The 19,017-nt window shown below is 48.9% G+C and overlaps 1 protein-coding gene across 2 annotated transcripts in view; it reads left to right on the top strand.

Moving 5' to 3' along the window:
* fars2 (phenylalanyl-tRNA synthetase 2, mitochondrial) overlaps positions 1 to 19,017 on the top strand; it is a 138,167-nt gene that overhangs the window by 39,838 nt on the left and 79,312 nt on the right. For both annotated transcript variants that reach the window (XM_026180529.2, XM_026180531.2), the window contains exons 3-7: positions 1,056 to 1,142; positions 1,618 to 1,677; positions 1,755 to 1,923; positions 1,998 to 2,160; positions 2,231 to 2,362. In XM_026180529.2, the coding sequence (XP_026036314.2) occupies positions 1,056 to 1,142; positions 1,618 to 1,677; positions 1,755 to 1,923; positions 1,998 to 2,160; positions 2,231 to 2,362 (611 nt within the window). The remainder of the gene's footprint in view (positions 1 to 1,055; positions 1,143 to 1,617; positions 1,678 to 1,754; positions 1,924 to 1,997; positions 2,161 to 2,230; positions 2,363 to 19,017) is intronic.

The raw sequence follows: 19,017 nt of genomic DNA, 5'->3' as shown, positions 1-19,017 counted from the left end.
TTTCATCTGACCACATGACATTCTCCCAATCCTCTGCTGTATCATCCATGTGCTCTCTGGCAAACTTCAGACGGGCCTGGACATGCACTGGCTTCAGCAGCGGAACACGTCTGGCACTGCGGGATTTGATTCCCTGCCGTTGTAGTGTGTTACTGATGGTGACCTTTGTTACTTTGGTCCCAGCTCTCTGCAGGTCATTCACCAGGTCCCCCGTGTGGTTCTGGGATCTTTGCTCACCGTTCTCATGATCATTTTGACCCCACGGGATGAGATCTTGCGTGGAGCCCCAGATCGAGGGAGATTATCAGTGGTCTTGTATGTCTTCCATTTTCTGATGATTGCTCCCACAGTTGATTTTTTCACACCAAGCTGCTTGCCTATTGTAGATTCACTCTTCCCAGTCTGGTGCAGGTCTACAATACTTTTCCTGGTGTCCTTCGAAAGCTCTTTGGTCTTGGCCATGGCGGAGTTTGGAGTCTGACTGTTTGAGGCTGTGGACAGGTGTCTTTTATACAGATGATGAGTTCAAACAGGTGCCATTCATACAGGTAACGAGTGGGGGACAGAAAAGCTTCTTACAGAAGACGTTACAGGTCTGTGAGAGCCAGAGATTTTCCTTGTTTGATGTGACCAAGTACTTATTTTCCACCCTGATTTACCAATAAATTCTTTACAAATCCTACCATGTGGATTCATGGATTTTTTTTTCACATTCTGTCTCTCACAGTTGAAGTGTACCTCTGGTGCAAATTACTGACCTCTGTCATCATTTTAAGTGGGGGAACTTGCACAATCGGTGGCTGACTAAATACTTTTTTGCCCCACTGTATGTGCGTGTAGATCATCTGTGTGTGTGTGTGACTCGTGTTACATATAAGTACAGATTTCCTCAGTGTGGACCTTAAATCATCTGTTTATACAAGAAGTTAACGTGAGTTCAAATACAGTCGTGATGTGACCTGGTTTTGACGCAGCTCATCCTGTTATTGCTTCATCAGCAGGATTAAACTGTCTTCAGTGTGTGTGCTCACTCTGACGGTGTTTCTGACCCGCAGCTCGTACATCGGCCGTTCGGGAAACCCCCTCTTCTCCGTCCACGACAACCTGAGTCCTGTGGTGACCACGGAGCAGAACTTTGACAGGTCGGCAGCTTCCCGTCACATTATCCACTAATATCACTGAACAGAGACGCTGCTGTGGTTTACTTTATCTTCTTTATGCTTTTACACAACTTTTCCTTTGAAGGTGAACGTTCATCTCTGGTTTTGCACTTTTTCACTGTGGCTTCACGACCAAAGCGACCCGACTCCAACAACACAAAGGACGTTGTCCAGATTCATGTTTTCTTAAGTGTTGTCACAAAGACGCTCAGAGTTGCTGGCGGGTCACGTTCCTTCTTACAGGCTCTTTCCCCTGATTTCCACAACACGTTTCAACAAGTTTGTGCAGATCATTGGCTGAATGTGCGTGACCCCCTCAGCTCCAGCGGAGGTCAGCGGTTAATTATCCGACTCATTAAAAGCCCAGATTCCATCGAAACAGGGACTGTGATGGACCTCGCTGTCGCTCCATCAGCTGTTCTGATTTATCGAGTGTTACTTTGTGTTTTGCTGACAGCTTGTTGATCCCGCCCGGACACCCCAGCAGGAAACGAGGAGACAACTATTACCTGAACAGGTGAGAGCCGATGTCTTCTGCCGTGAGCGCTCGGCGTCCTCCATCGGCGTCACTAACCCTGTTTTTATGTGGGACAGGACGACGATGCTTCGCGCTCACACGTCCGCCCACCAGACGGACCTGGTGAGGTCGGGGCTGGACGCCTTCCTGCTGGCCGGAGACGTTTACAGGCGGGACGAGATCGACGCCAGCCACTACCCCGTCTTCCACCAGATGGAGGGAGTGCGACTCTTCTCCAACCGCCAGGTGCTCAGAATGAAAAAGTTAGACAGGTGACGTAGTGATCACGTGACCCTGACCCGCAGTGTCGTGTCCCTCAGCTGTTCTCCCGGGTGCAGAACGGTGGCGAGCTGTCTCTGTTCGAGCGAGGAGGGCGGCGGTCTCCCGAGAAGCAGGAGACGCACACTCTGGAGGCGGTGAAGCTGGTGGAGTTCGACCTCAAACGCACTCTGACACAACTTGTCTCTTACCTGTTCGGAGCAGGTGAGGCCCCGCCCACCAGGACGTCTGGTTAGGTTTGCTCTTCCTCAAACTTCCTCGTCTTCCTCCTCAGATCTGGAGATCAGGTGGGTCGACTGCTACTTCCCCTTCACTCACCCGTCCTTTGAGATGGAGGTGCGTTTCCAGGGCGACTGGATGGAGGTGCTGGGCTGTGGCGTGATGGAGCAGGAGCTGCTGAACTCTGGTCAGAGCGCACCTACGCACGCACGCACACATGATTCTGTTAGTTCGACCTCGGTCACATGAGCAGAGGAGCGCGCTCACCTTACTTCGGGTCTTAAAAACGAAATCACAAACAGACTTTTCCAAAGGTTTATGGTCAAAGGTCAAAGGTCGTGTCTGCTGTGAGCAGAATGTTTCCATGAATGAAACCTGCAGGGCTGGAAACTTCCTCTAGCGTCCAGCAGGGAGTCGGTCCGTCCCACACACCCTCGTGTTGTTCCACGTTACAGCAGAAATAAATGTGTATAGTGGGCGTGTGTTGGGGGCGTGGCCTCTTTCACCTCACCTCTGAGTTGGACCTCTTATTTGTTGTACATTTTCAGTCCATGTAATAGTTTTGTTTTTTACTTATTTTTAGCTTCTTTACAATTATTTTATCTACACATATACACACACACACACACACACACACACACACACACACACACACACACACACACACACACACACACACACACACACACACACAGACAGTCCTGTGTGTAAACAGGCAGCTCGGTGATTGATTTGCTGATTTGTGTTCGATGCAGTTCAGCCTCTCAGGACGTCTGGCCTGTCGTACACATCGTTAACAGCTGATTTCCACCTACACACACACACACACACACACACACGCACACACACGCACACACACACGCACACACACACACAGACACACACACACACACAGACACACACACACACACACACACAGACACACACACACACACACACACACACACACGCACACACCTTTCCCTCTCCTCCTTCTTCTTAGGGTTTCTCTCTCCCTCCCCTGTTGCTCGCCCCGTCGCTCGCCCCTCTCTCTCCTGTCAGTCTGCTAAGTGGCTAACTTGCAGCTTTGCCCTTGAACAAAGCTGCAGCTCTGTGCTGCACTTCACTGCTGCTTGTTCTAATCAATAATACATGCTTTAAAACGCAAAGAGCGGCCCGATCGCTCTTTTACCACCACGCTGTGTGTGTGTGCGTGCGCGCGTGTGTGTGTGTGTGTGTGCACTGGAGCTACTAACACACTTCAGATATGCACATCTGGGTGGAGGGCTACCTGAAGTTCACACAGAGGAGATCAGGAGGTGGAGCAGCTTCATGGAGCCGTCTCATGGGACGCCCTGAGGGAACGTTTGTATGAAGTCGTGCGTTTCCTGTTCCAGGGTGGATGTCCATGTTAAACAGGGTCGGAGTTTAAAACAGTGGTGTGTGTGTGTGTGTGTGTGTGTGTGTGTGTGTGTGTGTGTGTGTGTGTGTGTGTGTGTGTGTGTGTGTGTGTGCTCCAGGTGAGTCAGTGACTCTCGATGATGTCACAGAGTTGGAGCATCCACCCACCTGTTGTTTAAGTTGCTCATAACGAGGGGCAGCCAATCAGAGCTGTGCTGGTTTAAAGAGGGAGGAGCTCAGACTGCTTGTTTAGGAGGATGAACTGAAGGGCTGCTCACAGTGTGAATCATGCAAAGCTAGCCTGGCAGGGCCCAAGAATAAAACTGTGGAAATGAGCAGATCAAAAAGTTAAAGTACAAAAATAAAGAAACAGGAAGAAACTCAAACCATCAAACTTGGGAGCTAGCGTAGCACGTGACGTGCCTCTGATCCAGCTGCTGATGGTGCAGGGTAAGCTGGCGCTGTGGCAAACAGCCGCTCTGAGGGAGAGCGACCTGTAGCCCATCGTCGCAGCGCTGCGGGGTATCAGACCGAGCCCAGGTTTGAACCTACGAGCTTCCATCCCGTCCTGAGCCCAACATCTGGAGCAGCGTTACAGCTGTTTTACAGTCACCTCTGAACCCCAGGTGTGCAGCTGCATCACACGCTGCTGCTGCTGATGGTTACTATTCTGGCGTGTGAAACGCTGACGGGTCAGTGTGGATGTTTCACAGGACATCGTCCACTCAAAGCTCTACAATCAGCCCTGACCTGTGTGAGCTGGACTGACTGAGGTTATCCGTGGTCCACCCTGTGCACGGTTTCATGACGCTCTGCTTTAGGATCAGCACACGCCTGGGTTTGAATCATTAACCCTGCTGTGATGCAACAGTCTCTTCTTTAAGTGTGTTTACTGGACCCTGGAAGATCTGCAGGTGTGGATGCTGTGGTGGCTCTGTGGAGGTTAAAGGTCGTGTTCTTATGTCCTGAAACGCTGATCGTCAAATGGCTGCAGATCTGTGTTTACAGAAACGAGGTTTTATTTTTCTGAACACGTCCTTCAGCTGAGCGATGTTCGAAGGATCTTTGTCTTCTGTTTATTTGTCCTCTGAAATCACGAGTGTGACGTCAGCGCGGCAGTTTCCAGCCCTGCCACCGGGGGGGGCTGCAGCTCAGGGGAGGAGGAGGAGAGGTGGGGGCATCACGCTGCAGAAATCCCTGTCAGTGTCACTGCTTCTATTATTGAACGCTCTGCATCATCTCACTCTCATTTACGAGTCTGCAGGTGTGTGTGTGTGTGTGTGTGTGTGTGTGTGTGTGTGTGTGTGTGTGTGTGTGTGTGTGTGTGTGTGTGTGTGTGTGTGTGCGCGCACACTTCTGAATCCATTTCCTGCAGCGAGCCATGACTGAAATAGACTGTTTCAGGACACACACAGCGAGATGGAAGCGCCTTTGGCCATTTTACTCTTCGTGTGTGTGTGTGTGTGTGTGTGTGTGTGTGTGTGTGTGTGTGTGTGTGTGTGTGCTTCTGGCTGACAGTAGAAGCAGTTGGAGGTTAAATTGATGCTGAGGTCCCAGCAGAGGCAGAGGGAGTAGAAACTCCATCAGTAGTGTGAATGTTGCATTCGCTGACGTCGCAGCGCGTCCGTTTTTTCCCCGCCGTCACTTTCTAGTCGCCTCGTGTGCTGAAAGTCGGGGTTTGTGTTAGCGGCTAAAGCGTGAGCTGATGTTCGAGTGTGGCGTCCAGCTGTCACCACCTGGGGAGGAAATTCTGTCTTTGTCTTTTCCCTGAGTCGTGACTGTCAGGGAGTTCTTCCTCAGGAATCTGTGAACTGTTGCAAATAATTTGCAAGAGCAAACGTGCTTGTTAGGAAACCGAGAGCTTGGGAAGTTACCGGCGACTGGATTCAACAGCTTTGAGTTCCTCTCGGAGCACCAAACTCAAACAGAAATACATTTTAATGAACTTCCTTTTCCCCGCTGGTCTGATTAGGAAGCAGAAACTGGAAAGTGGTCACGGCCATGATCCTACACTTGTTCTAAAGAAGCTCCGAGTTGCCATCAACATTTAAACAAGCTCCCCTCAGGGTCTCCTCGGGACTCCTCCCAGCACTGCTCCTTCTCAGATCTCTCCCTGGACGTCCCGTCCCTCCTTTCGCCTCTCTGAGTTGCCTTCAATGAATCTCGCTGCACCATCTCCTCCACTGCGATCAGGGCAGGAGGTGCAATGATTGGAAGCTCGATGAGCGTGCTCCTCACCTGTTGCACCTCCCTCAGACTCATGCAGGCGTTTCCACCTGAGCAGTGACTACGGCTGTGTGTGCCTCAGCTCCAGGGCAAACACGTCCTCTGTGAGAACAGCCGAGCTGCTGGCGGCGTGACGCGAGGTGAAAGGGCCGCTCAGTTTTATCACCAGCGGTTGTGTTGGTCCTGCAGGTCACCGAGTTACTGCAGCGAGTCGATTCTCCTTTAAGATGCTGCTGTCGTCTCATCGCCTCTGACAGCCGGCAGATTTTCTCCTCGCTTCACTCGCCGTGAATTTATTTCCTCTGTGGCAGCAAAGCATGTTAGAGGCTCTCCCTTCAGTAACAGCATCAGAGCTGAGCACACGGCAGACTCAGTCCGGCGCTGAGAAGAAATCCTCACAATAAGAAAAGATGTGTCACCTGGAAACACCTCACAGGTTTAGTTTCAGAGGTCGAGTGCACCGCCCTAACCCCATCACCTCAGAGTCGACACCGCAGAGAGGGTGGAGGATAAACCCGATGAAACGGATGAGCTGTGAGATCTGTGTGTCCTCGAAGGTTGTTCCTGCATGAGTCAAACCCTCATCTAAAAATACTTTCATAAGGATTATTGGGAAACTTACTGGTTTTATTGGTTTGAACACCATCAAACACCTTCCGGCTCCCTCTGTCTGTTTCTCTGGAGAATCACATTTTTAAGGGAAGTTAAAGTTTTCCTTTAAAGAAAAAGTTTAATGTGCAGCAGTTTATTAGGAACACAGACTCTGAACCCGCATGCATGTTAATGACCAGCAGGGGGCGACTCTGGTTGTAAAATGATGTCGGTTCAGTCAGTGCGGACCAACGAAGGATGTCAGAGGAACAAAGAGGAAGTCGGGTTTTTGTTTCTTGTCTAAACATGAAGAAACTTCGACTTTTCTCCTCGTTGAGGAACGTTTGGTTTTTATTTGCAGCAGCTTCACGTACGTGACATCAGCACTCTGACAGACAACAGAGAGACGTGTGCACAGAGGAGGTCGGGGTGGGTGGACGGGTCCATAACAGATCAGATTCAACACTTTTTAAAGGTTGGCTGACTTTAACAGATATTTAATTGACTTAAACCTGGCAGAGCTCCACCAGCAGCACCCTGCCCTCTGTGCACACGCCCACCTCCTACATGGATGTTCAGGGTGGAGGAGCTTCTCAGCTCACTTTCACTCCGAGTGGAAACTGAACTCCTCGGGAGTCCTGCTCACTTCCTTCACAAACACATGTGTGTGTCTGTGTGTGTGTTTGGGCCCTTAAGGCAAATTAAAGTCATGGTTGTCAGACGTGAAGCCTGTGTGTGGGGGCATTGCAGCATTGCAGCAGAGCCAATGCTCTTGACATCCAGAGACACACACACACACACACACACACACACACACACACACACACACACACACACACACACACACACACACACACACACACGCCTCCTTCATTCTCGCTCCCTCCAAACTCTCCTCACCCTCTGCACCTCCCCGACATATCCACTGCAGCAGTGTGCCTCCGTTACCTTGGAAACCACTCATTCAGCTCCCCCCCCCCCTTATCCTACACACACACACACACACACACACACACACACACACACGTTTCTGGAGCACTGAGAGTGAGAGACAATAAGGAAGAGCTGGCAAAGAGAACAAAAAGATGTGAGGAAGAGGAGGAGGAAGGGGGTGAGGAGGCCTTGAAGTTAATATGAGGAAGAGAGGGGGGAGACTAAGGAAGAGTGGGGAAGGCAAGGATACGAAAGGAACTGAGGATGCAGGAAAGGGAGGACAGAAAGGAGGCATTATGGTACGAGGAGGTTGGAGGAAGGATTAAACGAGTGGCAGGACCTCATCCCCGCAAGGAGGCGGCAACAGGGGACACCAGTTGGTGCTGGTGTGTGTGTGTGTGTGTTATTTAATGGTGTAGAAGCGTGACTGCCATATGTGTTGCCTGAGGCCCCGTGTGATGAGGGAGCGAGTTAATAAGAGGAGGAGGAGGTGAGGAGGAACGAAGGAGGAGAAATAAGGGTGGAGAAAAAGGGAGGGATGGATGGATGGAGATGACAAAATGAGATTTTAATGGAGACGGAGGGATGGAGGGATGGTGGAGGGAGAGAGATGAATGTCTTCATTAATTCACTGATGAGGGGGAGGGGGGAGCTATTTCTTCTTCTCTGCTTATTTATTCATCAGGGTTCCCCGGAGAAGGAGTCCCCACACACATGCACGCGCACGCGCGCAGAAACGTGCACACACACACACACACACACACACACACGTGCACACGCACACAGAAACGTGCACACACACACGTGTGCACACGCACACGCACACACACACACACACACGTGCGCACGCGCACACACACACGAGACAGAGAAGTGTTTGTGCTTGAGCTTGGCTTCAGTTTCTCTCCAACTGTACATAAAAGAAGGACGTAGCTTTGAGTACTGAGGCTCTTTAAACCTGCACTCTTTGTAACAGCCAGCAGGGGGCGACTCCTCTGTAAATTGTTCTTGGATTTTAGGGGCGGGGCCCTGTGGATGTGCCGTTTCCCCTTGATCACCAACATGGTGAAGCTCGAAATAATCAAAACGAGGCTTGGAAACCATCAAAGAGTTACTTTAAATTTCACTTTCACTAAAACGCTGTCGTTCTGGCTCGTGTTGATTCAAAGGCGCCTCCATCAAAGCTCAAACTCGGATGATGGCGAGAAAGACTGTGGAGGACGTCAGAGTCACAGATGTTTCTGAAGCTAACGGGAGCTCGTTAACATCTGTCTGCAGCTGCCTTCTGAACCCCCTCCACCCAAAGATGCTGGACGTTATGTAACAATGTTTTAATCAAATGTTGAGACTGTAAAACCGTGACATCACTGTGGCTCCAGCCATCTTCTATATACAGTCTTTTAGCCCGTGTACCTGCTCTGCACCTCTGCCTCACTTTGAAAAACATTCAGTGTCAACAAAATGTATTTTATTTGAAAGTCATTAAATTTGTACTCGATTATTCCTGATCATGTTTTTGATTTAATTGGTTGGCTTCCATCTTCAATATACAGTCTGTGCTTCTTTGTGTGTCTTTGTTTGATTCTTCCAGTGAAGTGTGTATTCAACATTTATGTGTCTGTGATTCTGCAGTGTGTGTTTGCTTTGCCACTTATCTATGTGTGTGTGTGTGTGTATGTGTGTGTGTGTGTGTGTGTGTGTCTCAGGGGTTTTCCCTGCAGTGTCAGCATGCAGCATATGGGACTTGGCACTAATGACCACACCTCCTCGCCAAACTCTGTCTCACAGACACCCCCCCACCCCCCAGGGGACAGGGTGGCGTGTGTGTGTGCACGTGCCTACATCTGTGTGTGTGTGTGTTAAGGGTGGAAGCTGAAATCTGATTAAAGTCATGTTGGCAACAATTAACGGCCTCTCAAACCGCCTCCTGGCGTCCTGTGGGACGTAGTGTGTGTGAGGTTCAGGTGGCTGTATTCAGTCTTAATCCGACCGCCCCCCAACCTCTGAATAAATCATGTGACCCCTCCCCACCCTCCATCCATCCTCCTCTCATTAAACCTCGTCTGTCGCCGCTGCTCGCCTTGTTTTCCTGATGAGTCGACACTTTATTCCCACACTCCTCTCTGTTAGGATGGAGGGATGGCGAAGCCTCACAAGCGTGACGACCCGTCTCCTCCCCTGTGTTTTTAGGCTTGTAAAGTCCGCCTCCTCCTCCTGACCTCTGACCTCTCTGCTGTTTTTTTGTTGTTTTTGTGGTTTTCTCGCCGCTACTGTCCGTCCTCCATCGTTTAGTAATTTGATCTTTTATTCTTTCAATAAACTTTCTCCTTCCTTCCCTCCTTCTGTCCTTTCACCCCTCCTCTCTTCCTACACTTCCACTTTATTTGGTCTTTCTTTTCCTTTCCTCCCTCCTGATTCGTTCATCCCTCTGTTTTTATTTATCCAACAGGAACCTTTCCTCATCCCCTTTCTTGTGGTTCTTTCATCTTTTCTCCTTCCTCACCTTTCATTCACCACACACACGACGGACACACACACACATACGGCCTGTGTGTGTGTGTGTGTGTGTGTCCGTGTGTGTCCGTCGTGTGTGTCTGGGGTTTGCAGAGGGCAGAGCAAACATTTGTTTGTGCAGCGATCCATCTCAGCCCGGCCTGCTTCCTCCATAACAAACAGAGGGGGGGAGAGGGGGGGGGGGGTGATGGAGGGAGGTTTGATTCACCTGACAGGTAAAAAGCAGAGGGAGGGTTTGTTTGAAAACATTACACGAGTGATGCTGCGGATCAGCTCAGGTTCATCTGCTAACAACGCTCCTAAAACCTGCACACGGCCAACGATGTTAGCAGCTCGCTAACCGCTAATCATGACCTTTGACCTTTTCACAGAGAAATACCTGACACCGTCAGGTGACGCACCATTTAAAACAAACCTGGGCAGTTTTGGACTTGATCGTTTTCCAGGAGCTTAAAGGCTGAGCTGTGTTAGCTGCTCCATGAGCTAACAGGTTAGCTTTAAATGCTAACATGCAACTCCCTGTAGGATAGCGTGCACATCAATTTTGAGTCTGCAGGCAGCTCATTTCCTCTGAATCACATGATTAAACTAACTCAACAGACTCTCCACTATGAGCCAAAACAGAGAGCGTCTCCGTTTTAGCTTCTCCTCATTGGTTAGCTGTTCATTACAGAGCTCATCTTCTGACGCCCGGCCATGACTTGAGGTTTGAAATCTAATAAAATCCTATTTTTATAAACAAGCCTTCTCTTTAAGCTCTTCTTATGCTGCCTGTTTTATTTTTTTAATCTTCTCTGCTTCATGAAAACTTAAATTTTTGCTTTTACTATATTAGCTGTAATTTTACTGTAGTTATCCTTCACTTTGAATCTCCTTGTGAAGCTAATCATCATCTCCCAACACTGTGTAACCTTGAAAGAAATGACCAATCCAGTGGATACCATGTGCTGGAGAGGCAAACAGGTTAAGGTTTGGCGTGTGGATCTGTGAAACAGAACCGTGAACAGAGATCACTCTGGTTTAGTCCCCTCCCCTCAGTTACCTGTGAATTACCTGAGAGTTTGCTCTTCACCTAATTACTTTTTTAATACATCTATCATATTCTACTACAGTAGCTTTGCATCGTACAGAATAATCTTAATGTTTTCCTGGTAACTTTATTCTAATTGGAAACAGACGACCACATGAAGAAAAGCCGATAAAATGCAGGAAATCGAGTATTTGCAGCGATGTGAAGGCTGAGCTGTAGACGCACAGACTCCTTCTTACCTCGACGGCATGCCGTTAGCGTGTGTTTTCTGTGTTAGCTTGATGTTTAATGCATGCGCGTGTGTGTGTGAGAGGCAGCCTGTTTTCTGGCTGAGCAGCCTCGTCCTGACTCTTAAATATTGAAGCAGTGTAAGTGAGCTCTGCAGAGATCCAGCCCCGCTGCTGCTAAAAATACCCCTGCAGATAAAAATAGATCACATGTCACGGTGAAGGGTTTAATTTCATTCACACCAAAAACGTGCCTGTGCTCGCTTTTCAGATCGCGGCTCCGTGTCTGTTCAGAATGAGGTCGGCTTTAATCAGCGAGGACGGCTAACGTGGAGCCTGCTGGCGGCAAATTAACCACGAGATCCCTAAAAATAGTGCGACGGTGGTCCGTCCCCTCGTCTGTTTGTCTGAGCCACAGACAGGAACCAAACAGTTTGTCTTTTTTCTGAGGCCAAAATATATTTTTGGTGCAGAAATTTGAATTTTGTTTTGTTTTTCTGAAAGAAACAAATCCAGGATCAGAAATCTGACCAAGAGCTTTAGGTGTATGCAGCAAGCTCTGGATCACAGCAGGATCGCTGTCAGTTGTTCCGGCTTTTTTTTAATCCATTCTAGAAATCATCATAACCCGGTTTTTAAGTCTGATGTCATCAGCTGTTTCCAGGTCCAAACTCTGCTGCAAGTCCCAAAGTCAGACGAACACTGCGGCATCACTGAGAGTTAAAAACGGTCTAAATTCATCTTTAATAAAATCATCAGCGTTGCTGCTTTACCAGGTGTAACAATGAAGTTTAAAATCCAGGCATCCATGAAAACAGAATTTATTACATTTAACTGAGTTAGAAGTTAGCAGGAAGTTAGCAAGAAGTTAGCTCGCTAGTTTCCACCTAAACACGATGTAGCATGTTCTGACTGAGAGATTTCTGGAAAAATTCAAATTCACAGCTCTGTTGTCACTTCCAACATAAATGTAGACAGAAAACTAAACAGCAGTGGGGCTAGCTGGTATATAATGATGTGCTACGTGGTGGCTAGCGGCACAGCTACGTTAGCATAACATAAACACAGTGAAGCTGGAGGATGAACGCTAACTTTTTTAAGTTAACGTGAGGGTTCCCGATGGTTAGGGACAAATGCAATCGCATGGCAGGATGCTGTAAACGGACCAAACTTCAGTCAGGAGAACAACTGAGATAATCCATCCACAATACCAGGTTAGTCATTCATATACTGCTGCATGGGCTGCAGCTACATCGTAAGGGTTTAAAAACGGAGCTTTAAAATGAACTCAGAGTAGTTTGGACCCAGAAGCAGGATTCATACGTCATCACTTAAAGACCGGATAATGTTGGTCCAGGATCAGCTGACCAATCACGTTGTCTGAACATACAGTTAGCTACGTTTTTGGCTAATGCTAATGCTTTTAAAAACCATCACTAGCAAACATGAGTAAGCTAAGTTTGGTTAACAGGAACTCGATTCATAATATTAATTATATTGTATAAATTAACAGTGAAGTTATGACTTCACCACAGCGTGATTGGTCAGTGGATCCTGGTCAAACATGATTATAATGTTGGAGCAGCACTGTTAGCGTCACTAAAGGTGAAACAGACAGGAGGATTTACAACCCAGTGTCAGCAAATGACAGTAAAAGAAAAACGTTTAAATTTAAAGAAGACAATTTCCCAGGGCAGGTTTAAACTATTGAACATTATTTAAAGAAACCCTTTCTTTGGGTGAAGTGTTGTCAAAGTGTGACCGTAGACTTTCCAGCTTCTTCTTTTTGTCTTTCTGTTGTTTTTTCCTCATACAGGTGGCGTTTAGTGGAGTTTCTTTCTACTTTTAAATTTGCGATTTTAAACTTTGCAGTTCCTCTGACACTTTTGTTTCCTCATAAATCGAATCTTGCCGTTTGTTCTTGTTTATTCCTCCCCGTCCTCCTGTCCAAGCCTTTGATTTCCTGTTTCTTGACTTGTCCCTAATCCTGACTTATTTCACTGTGCTGCAGTCTATGAGCAGCCTTCACACATGTGTAAAACTTTAGAGGACGCCGTCCCGCTAACTCGTACAGATGTGCGAGCGTAACACGACTGAAGCCGACGCTGCAGCTGTCGGATAAATGTGGGATTCCCTCTAACAGCAGTGCAGGAAAAGTGTAAAATGTGCTGTAATAACAGGATGAAGTGCGCTGGCGTAATCTCTCCACCTGCCAAAGCAGCATTATAAATGTAATAAAAAGTGACGCCTTCTTTATTAAAACAAATCACTGAGGTCAAACAAAGCCTTTTGCTCTGATGTGTGTCGGAGATCTCGGGCGCTGACGCTGAGTCTGGTTTTATTGCTTTCACGGAGCCGACTGAGCTCCCGCAGAGCCGACCTTCATCCTGCAGCTCCTTCGCTCAAAGCCGGCAGATGCGTGTCAGATCCTCCTGTGACATCATCACCACGGGACAAATCCCCGACGCTGCCGTGCAGAGACTCTGCAGACTCCCTGGATGTTTGTCGGAGCTTTAGTGTCCTCACCGCCGTCTGTGAGGCTTGTCCTGGGAAGCCTCTGCTGCTTTCCGGCACGCTCGCTTGTGTTTGCAGGTCTGCAGAACATCTCTGCTGTCAACCTGCTCCTCCAGTCACAGGGCTCTGCGTTATTACATGCAGGCGTGAGGGACGAGTGGAGAGAGGCTAACAGAGTCGATAAGATGGTGTCTGAGGCCTGAGAGGGCAGAGGTTATAGCACACTAACATGGTGAGAACTGACGGAGGAGCTTTGGTACTCCACCACCTGTGAGGGCAGCAGCTTCAACTTTGTCAAGTTAAAAACACAAACCAGTCGTTGCCTGTAAAACCGGCTCACATGGACCCGACCCCTGTGCCCAACTCCACGGACAGTGACCCCACAGGGCAGCAGACCCACTCAGGGAGTGCCGGCGAGCCCCGTGGCTCACACACTTCCCTTCCAGGTCCTGTTTTCCAGCTTTGAGCAGGTGAGGAACGTCATCTCCCTCTAGCTGATCTGAATCTTTTCCTTCTGTCTCGTGTCAGAGATGATTTATGTGTCTGATCAGGTTTTTCATTGATGGCCAACTTCCAGCAGAGCCCGGGATGGACTCGGAGCTCACTGAGGAGATTATACGTCTCACCTGTCCTCGGAGTGCCGTGGGATCTCTGGGGAACGTGGGAAAAGGTGGTCTGATGCCACCAGGCTGATTTAGACATGTGAAGAAGATGGAAAAACCACCTCCATCCATCCATGATGGAGAACTTCTTTATTGACTCACCTGTTTAAATCATATTAAGGCTTAAAGTTTGCATTGTTAGAGGCGTGGCCTCTGTGACTGACAGGTGGTTGTAGCTGCTAGCTGTCTGCTAGCTTCACCTGAACTGGACCTCTGCACCGTGTTTGTGCTGTTGGAGCCTTTTGGACCAATAATAAGGCTGCTGTGTGGTTACTGTAGCAACAGAGCATCCACAAAGGCGAAGCTCCAGCTCTGGATTTTACTTAGTCGCAGGTATCTGTCTGTGATGCTACCTGATGGCTCCACCCTCTCACCTGTATAAGTGGTAACTGTCAGTGCAACCATAAACATGGCTGCATCTCACAGCGCCACCTACTGGCAATAATCATTTCATGCACTGACATCATCACCCACCACTGCAGCAGGAAATATCTGACAGGAAGTGAGGAAGAGCCGAGCAGGTGTGCAACCAGCGCGCAGGAAGCCGCGGTGGCGAAGACTCGTGCATGTGTTTTGTTGCTAGCAGAGACGTAGGAGTGTGATTTTCTCCTGAAATAACAACACGAGTAACAAAGTCTTTGCTTCGGTCTGTCCGGCGTGACACATCACACGCGTCCATTTTTATCTGGTGACTCGCCGTTTGGCAGCTAACCCACGATGATCCAACGGACGCACACTCAGCTCCGTCAGCTTGTGTGTAGGCCGCTCCGTCCGCCGGTCATTATTCAGTGCAGAGCAGTTGGGATGAATGAATCTCGCCGCATCTGCTGTTCTGTCCTCTCCGACTGCTCGTCTTCATCATCATGACCGTTCTCCATCATCATCCTCATCACCAGCTCCAGGCTGCGCCGCCATTATCCCCATTTTTAGCATCATCGCCACCACACCTTGCACCACCTCATCATCGTCTTTCTTTAGCCCTACACCTTCATCATCACACATGACACACCGATGGATGGCACATGTGAAGTCGCGTCTATGTTTGCCTGTTGCCATGGTTAGTGTGTGTGTGTGTGGGGGGGGGCACCATCTGTGCACTTCACCACACTTCCTTCATCAGACTTTGTACCACCTGACTCAGCAGTGTGTGTGTGTGTGTGTGTGTGTGTGTGTGTGTGTGTGTGTGTGTGTGTGTGTGTTTGTATTCATATCGGTGTGGGGACCAAATATGAAACTTTACTATATTTGTAGGGACCGACAGCCTTATGGGGACAAAATCCCATCCCCACAAGTATGAAGGTATTTTTGAGACTCAAAATGTGGTTTTGGTGTCAGGGTTACAGTCAGGTTAGGATTAGGGTAAGGAGCTGGGAAAGAATTATGTCAGTTAGATGTCCCCATAAGACATGAATACCCAACGTGTGTGTGTGTGTTGCAGGGTAAATGATGCACAGCTGGTGTCAGCCCAGCTATCGCCAGAACAGGCTGTCCGTCATGTGACAGATCTCACACACACACACACACACACACACACACACACACACACACGTTTCAGGTTACGTGTGTGTGTGGACTCTAACATCTGTCCTCGCAGCCTCCTGCTCTGGATTCATTTTCTTCTTGAAACTTCTTGTACATTTTTCCATCGTCACACTTTCCACATTAACGGAAGACACACAAAGAGCTTGTGAACACACACCTGTGTTTATGTGAACACAGGTGCACTACCTGTGTGAGGACATACTGAGGTTTGCTGATCATATGCTGCACATTAAAACTGGACACAGCTGCTTCTTTCTAATGGCCAGCAGGACGTCTGTTAGAAAACAAGCCTGCTGCTGATCTGAGAGCTCAGTGAGCACTTTATGGGCTCGCCGGCTCGATTCAGGTCTTATTTACTTTGTAAATGATTCCCCTGATAGAGTCAGAAAGGCCGTGGGCAGGTCTGCCTTCATTATCCTCTCCGGTCCAGTGTTCAAACACCAGGATGTGACTGTGATCGTGCACAGCGCGGAGCTTTACATCGAGCTAACTGAAGGGGGCGGCGCTGCTGCTCTGGTCATGTTTTAAGTAATGTTTGAGATGATAGCAGCAGAAACAATCACTTCCTCTCTGCGTGGCATCTGAACAGCATGTGTGAGCCTTCACCTGTAAATACAGGTGTTCTGTAGAGTGGTGGCCTGTCTCACCACGCAGTGAGGCACCGGGGAACGATTTAGAAACCAGAGAGTTCACGGTCGGCTTGGACACCGTGAGACTGCAGGAAGAAGGAAGAGAGATCCTCTGAGTGTTTGTTAAGCAGTCAGGAAAGGTGACTCCGCCTACGTCAGCACTGATGGGCACAGATGTGGTTAGACTCAAAGCTCTGCTGGGCAATGTGCGATATGTGTCGTAATAACTCTTATTCAGTGCATCCAGCTGTTTGCATCTGTCCTTTAGATTACTGCCACCTTGTGGCCACGGTTGGGTCTCACGTCTGTGTGCTAGCTTGTGTTGGATCCATAGTTTCTGGCGTTTTTGTGTTAACAAAATCTGAGACGCGAGCGACGAGTCTGCTTCTTCACTGCTTTGGATACTGAATGTGTTAAATGTTTAGACAGTCGTCTGGCAGCACAAACACACACACACACGTTGGGTATTCATGCCTTGTGGGGACATCTATTTAACACAATGCCCCTTACCCTGACCATAACCCAACTGTACTCTGACACTGAAAGCACACTTTGAGTCTCAATAATGTCTTCAAACCCGTGAGGACGGGCAAATTTGGTTCCCACAACGATATGAAGACATGCTCACACACACACACACACACACACACACACACACACACACACACACACACACACAGAGTTGTTTCTGTCACTTCAGAGGATGTTACAAGATAGCTTGCTTTGTTTTGGTCCCCATAAGAGAGGCAGGTCCCCACAATGTGAGATTCATGTTTTGTTACACACACACACACACACACACACACACACACACGCTTGTTTAATGAGCCGCGTGTTGCAGAGTGTTTGTGGTTTCTCGGGTTGGCGTCTCTAATGGAGGGGTCTTCTTCAGCTGCGTTTGATGTCGGCTCTGGTATGTGGTGGGCGGCAGGAGAGAGATGTAATGAAAATAATGAGATGAGAAAAAAGGTCTGTGTGTGTGTGTGTGTGTGTGTGTGTGTGTGTGTGACTCAGACAGGGTTTATACAGGCTCATACTACATCTCCTACAGTACTGTGTGTAATACATGTGTAAGGAAAAGTTTGTGAATTGGACTTGTCTTCATTCATAGCGTGCAGCTGGGCCTTTCATCACATTTACAGGCACTGACAGGACAAACAGGTGTAGTCTTCGCTGAGCATGCTCACCACGTGTTGAATAAAGATGGAGCTGCGGATCATTTGAAGGTGAACACAGAACCCGTGACGAGCTCAGACTCTCACAGGTGGACGGACGCTGCTTCCTCCGTGCTTCCCGGCATCCAGCTCGGCTGCAGGTGACGAGCTGTTTCCCATCAGGTCGCAGCCTGGAGACGTCTGTAGGAACATCCAGGTGATCTGTAGCTAACCTCCGTGGTGTAAATGTGAACACCTGAATAAAGACCTCATCAGGTGGTTTCTGCATGCACGGCTCGTGTTACCGTGGACGAGGCCTCCTGCTGCTGTGTCTCTGTCAGTGACCATGTCTCACAACTACAGCGTGTGTCCGGCTGTAGTTGTGACTGTGATGAAGCTGAGGCCACGTTTGAGGATCGATGCAGAGATCAGTTACCTCCAAACTTTTCTCGCAGCGCCGCCCGGCGAGCAGACTGCGCGTGTTTGTCTGAACCTGCTGTCTCTCTGTGTTTGGCTCGGTAAGCGCCATCCTGTCGTATTGGACGCGGATCATGCTGATGCCATAGAAACGCTGCAGGAACAACACGACGTGACATGCTGGAGCGCCGCGGGACAAATCCACCTTAAAACACTGCAAACACGGCCGTGAGTCACGTCTGAGCAGCGTTCTGCTTCCAGCTGCACGAGTCTCTGCTCTGCAGTTCATCAGCTTCAGATAGACGGCCATGCTTTCTGCGGCTCGTTGACCTCTGACCTCTGATTCAGCCGTGGTCTGAGACATGCAGCAGCTGATCTGGGCTTTATTCATCCTTCAAACTTAACGGAGGTCTCTTTCTGTGATGCAGATGTGAAACATCATCCAGATGTTTCACATCGTTTGAGCGTCCCGTGTCATTTTCAGTAAAGCTGTGGCCTGCGGGCCAAACAAGGCCGTCCCCATAAACCTTTCGGTCTCCTTTGTTTCTGTTTCCTGTCAAAACTTCTGCAGACGTCCTGATAAACTCGTCCCCGTGGCAACAGATGGAAATGTTTAGTGTCTCAAACACAAAGACATCGCCGCCGCGTTTCCTGTCACATCAGTGAAATCATGTGTTTTATCACATGTCCCTCGATTGACTCTGGACCTCTCGTCCTCGCCGTGGCCGCCGGAGTCGCCGCTGTAACGTCTGAGGTCGACGACTCCCCCAGCTTCACACAGCGTTCACACGTGCCGCCGTCACCCACGTTTCGCCGCTGCAGGTTAATTTGAAGTCTGAGCGTCTTTGTTTAGACGGAGAGGAGCTGCCATGTTTTCTCTTTGAGTCTCCACGGTGACGGCAGATACACTCGTGTCAGAGAGCGAGAGTAACGAGACATACCAGACCCATGGATATCGTAAAGTACAATTACTGTACGCATCCATGTGTGAGAGTCAGAGAGGCTGCTGGGAAAAATAAAAAT

The sequence above is a fragment of the Astatotilapia calliptera genome, chromosome 9, assembly GCF_964374335.1.
Source record: "Astatotilapia calliptera chromosome 9, fAstCal68.1, whole genome shotgun sequence".
In the NCBI taxonomy this organism is placed as follows: domain Eukaryota; kingdom Metazoa; phylum Chordata; class Actinopteri; order Cichliformes; family Cichlidae; genus Astatotilapia; species Astatotilapia calliptera.
The sequence above is the reverse complement of the archived record's forward strand: the minus strand, read 5'-3'. Positions and strand labels throughout refer to the sequence as shown.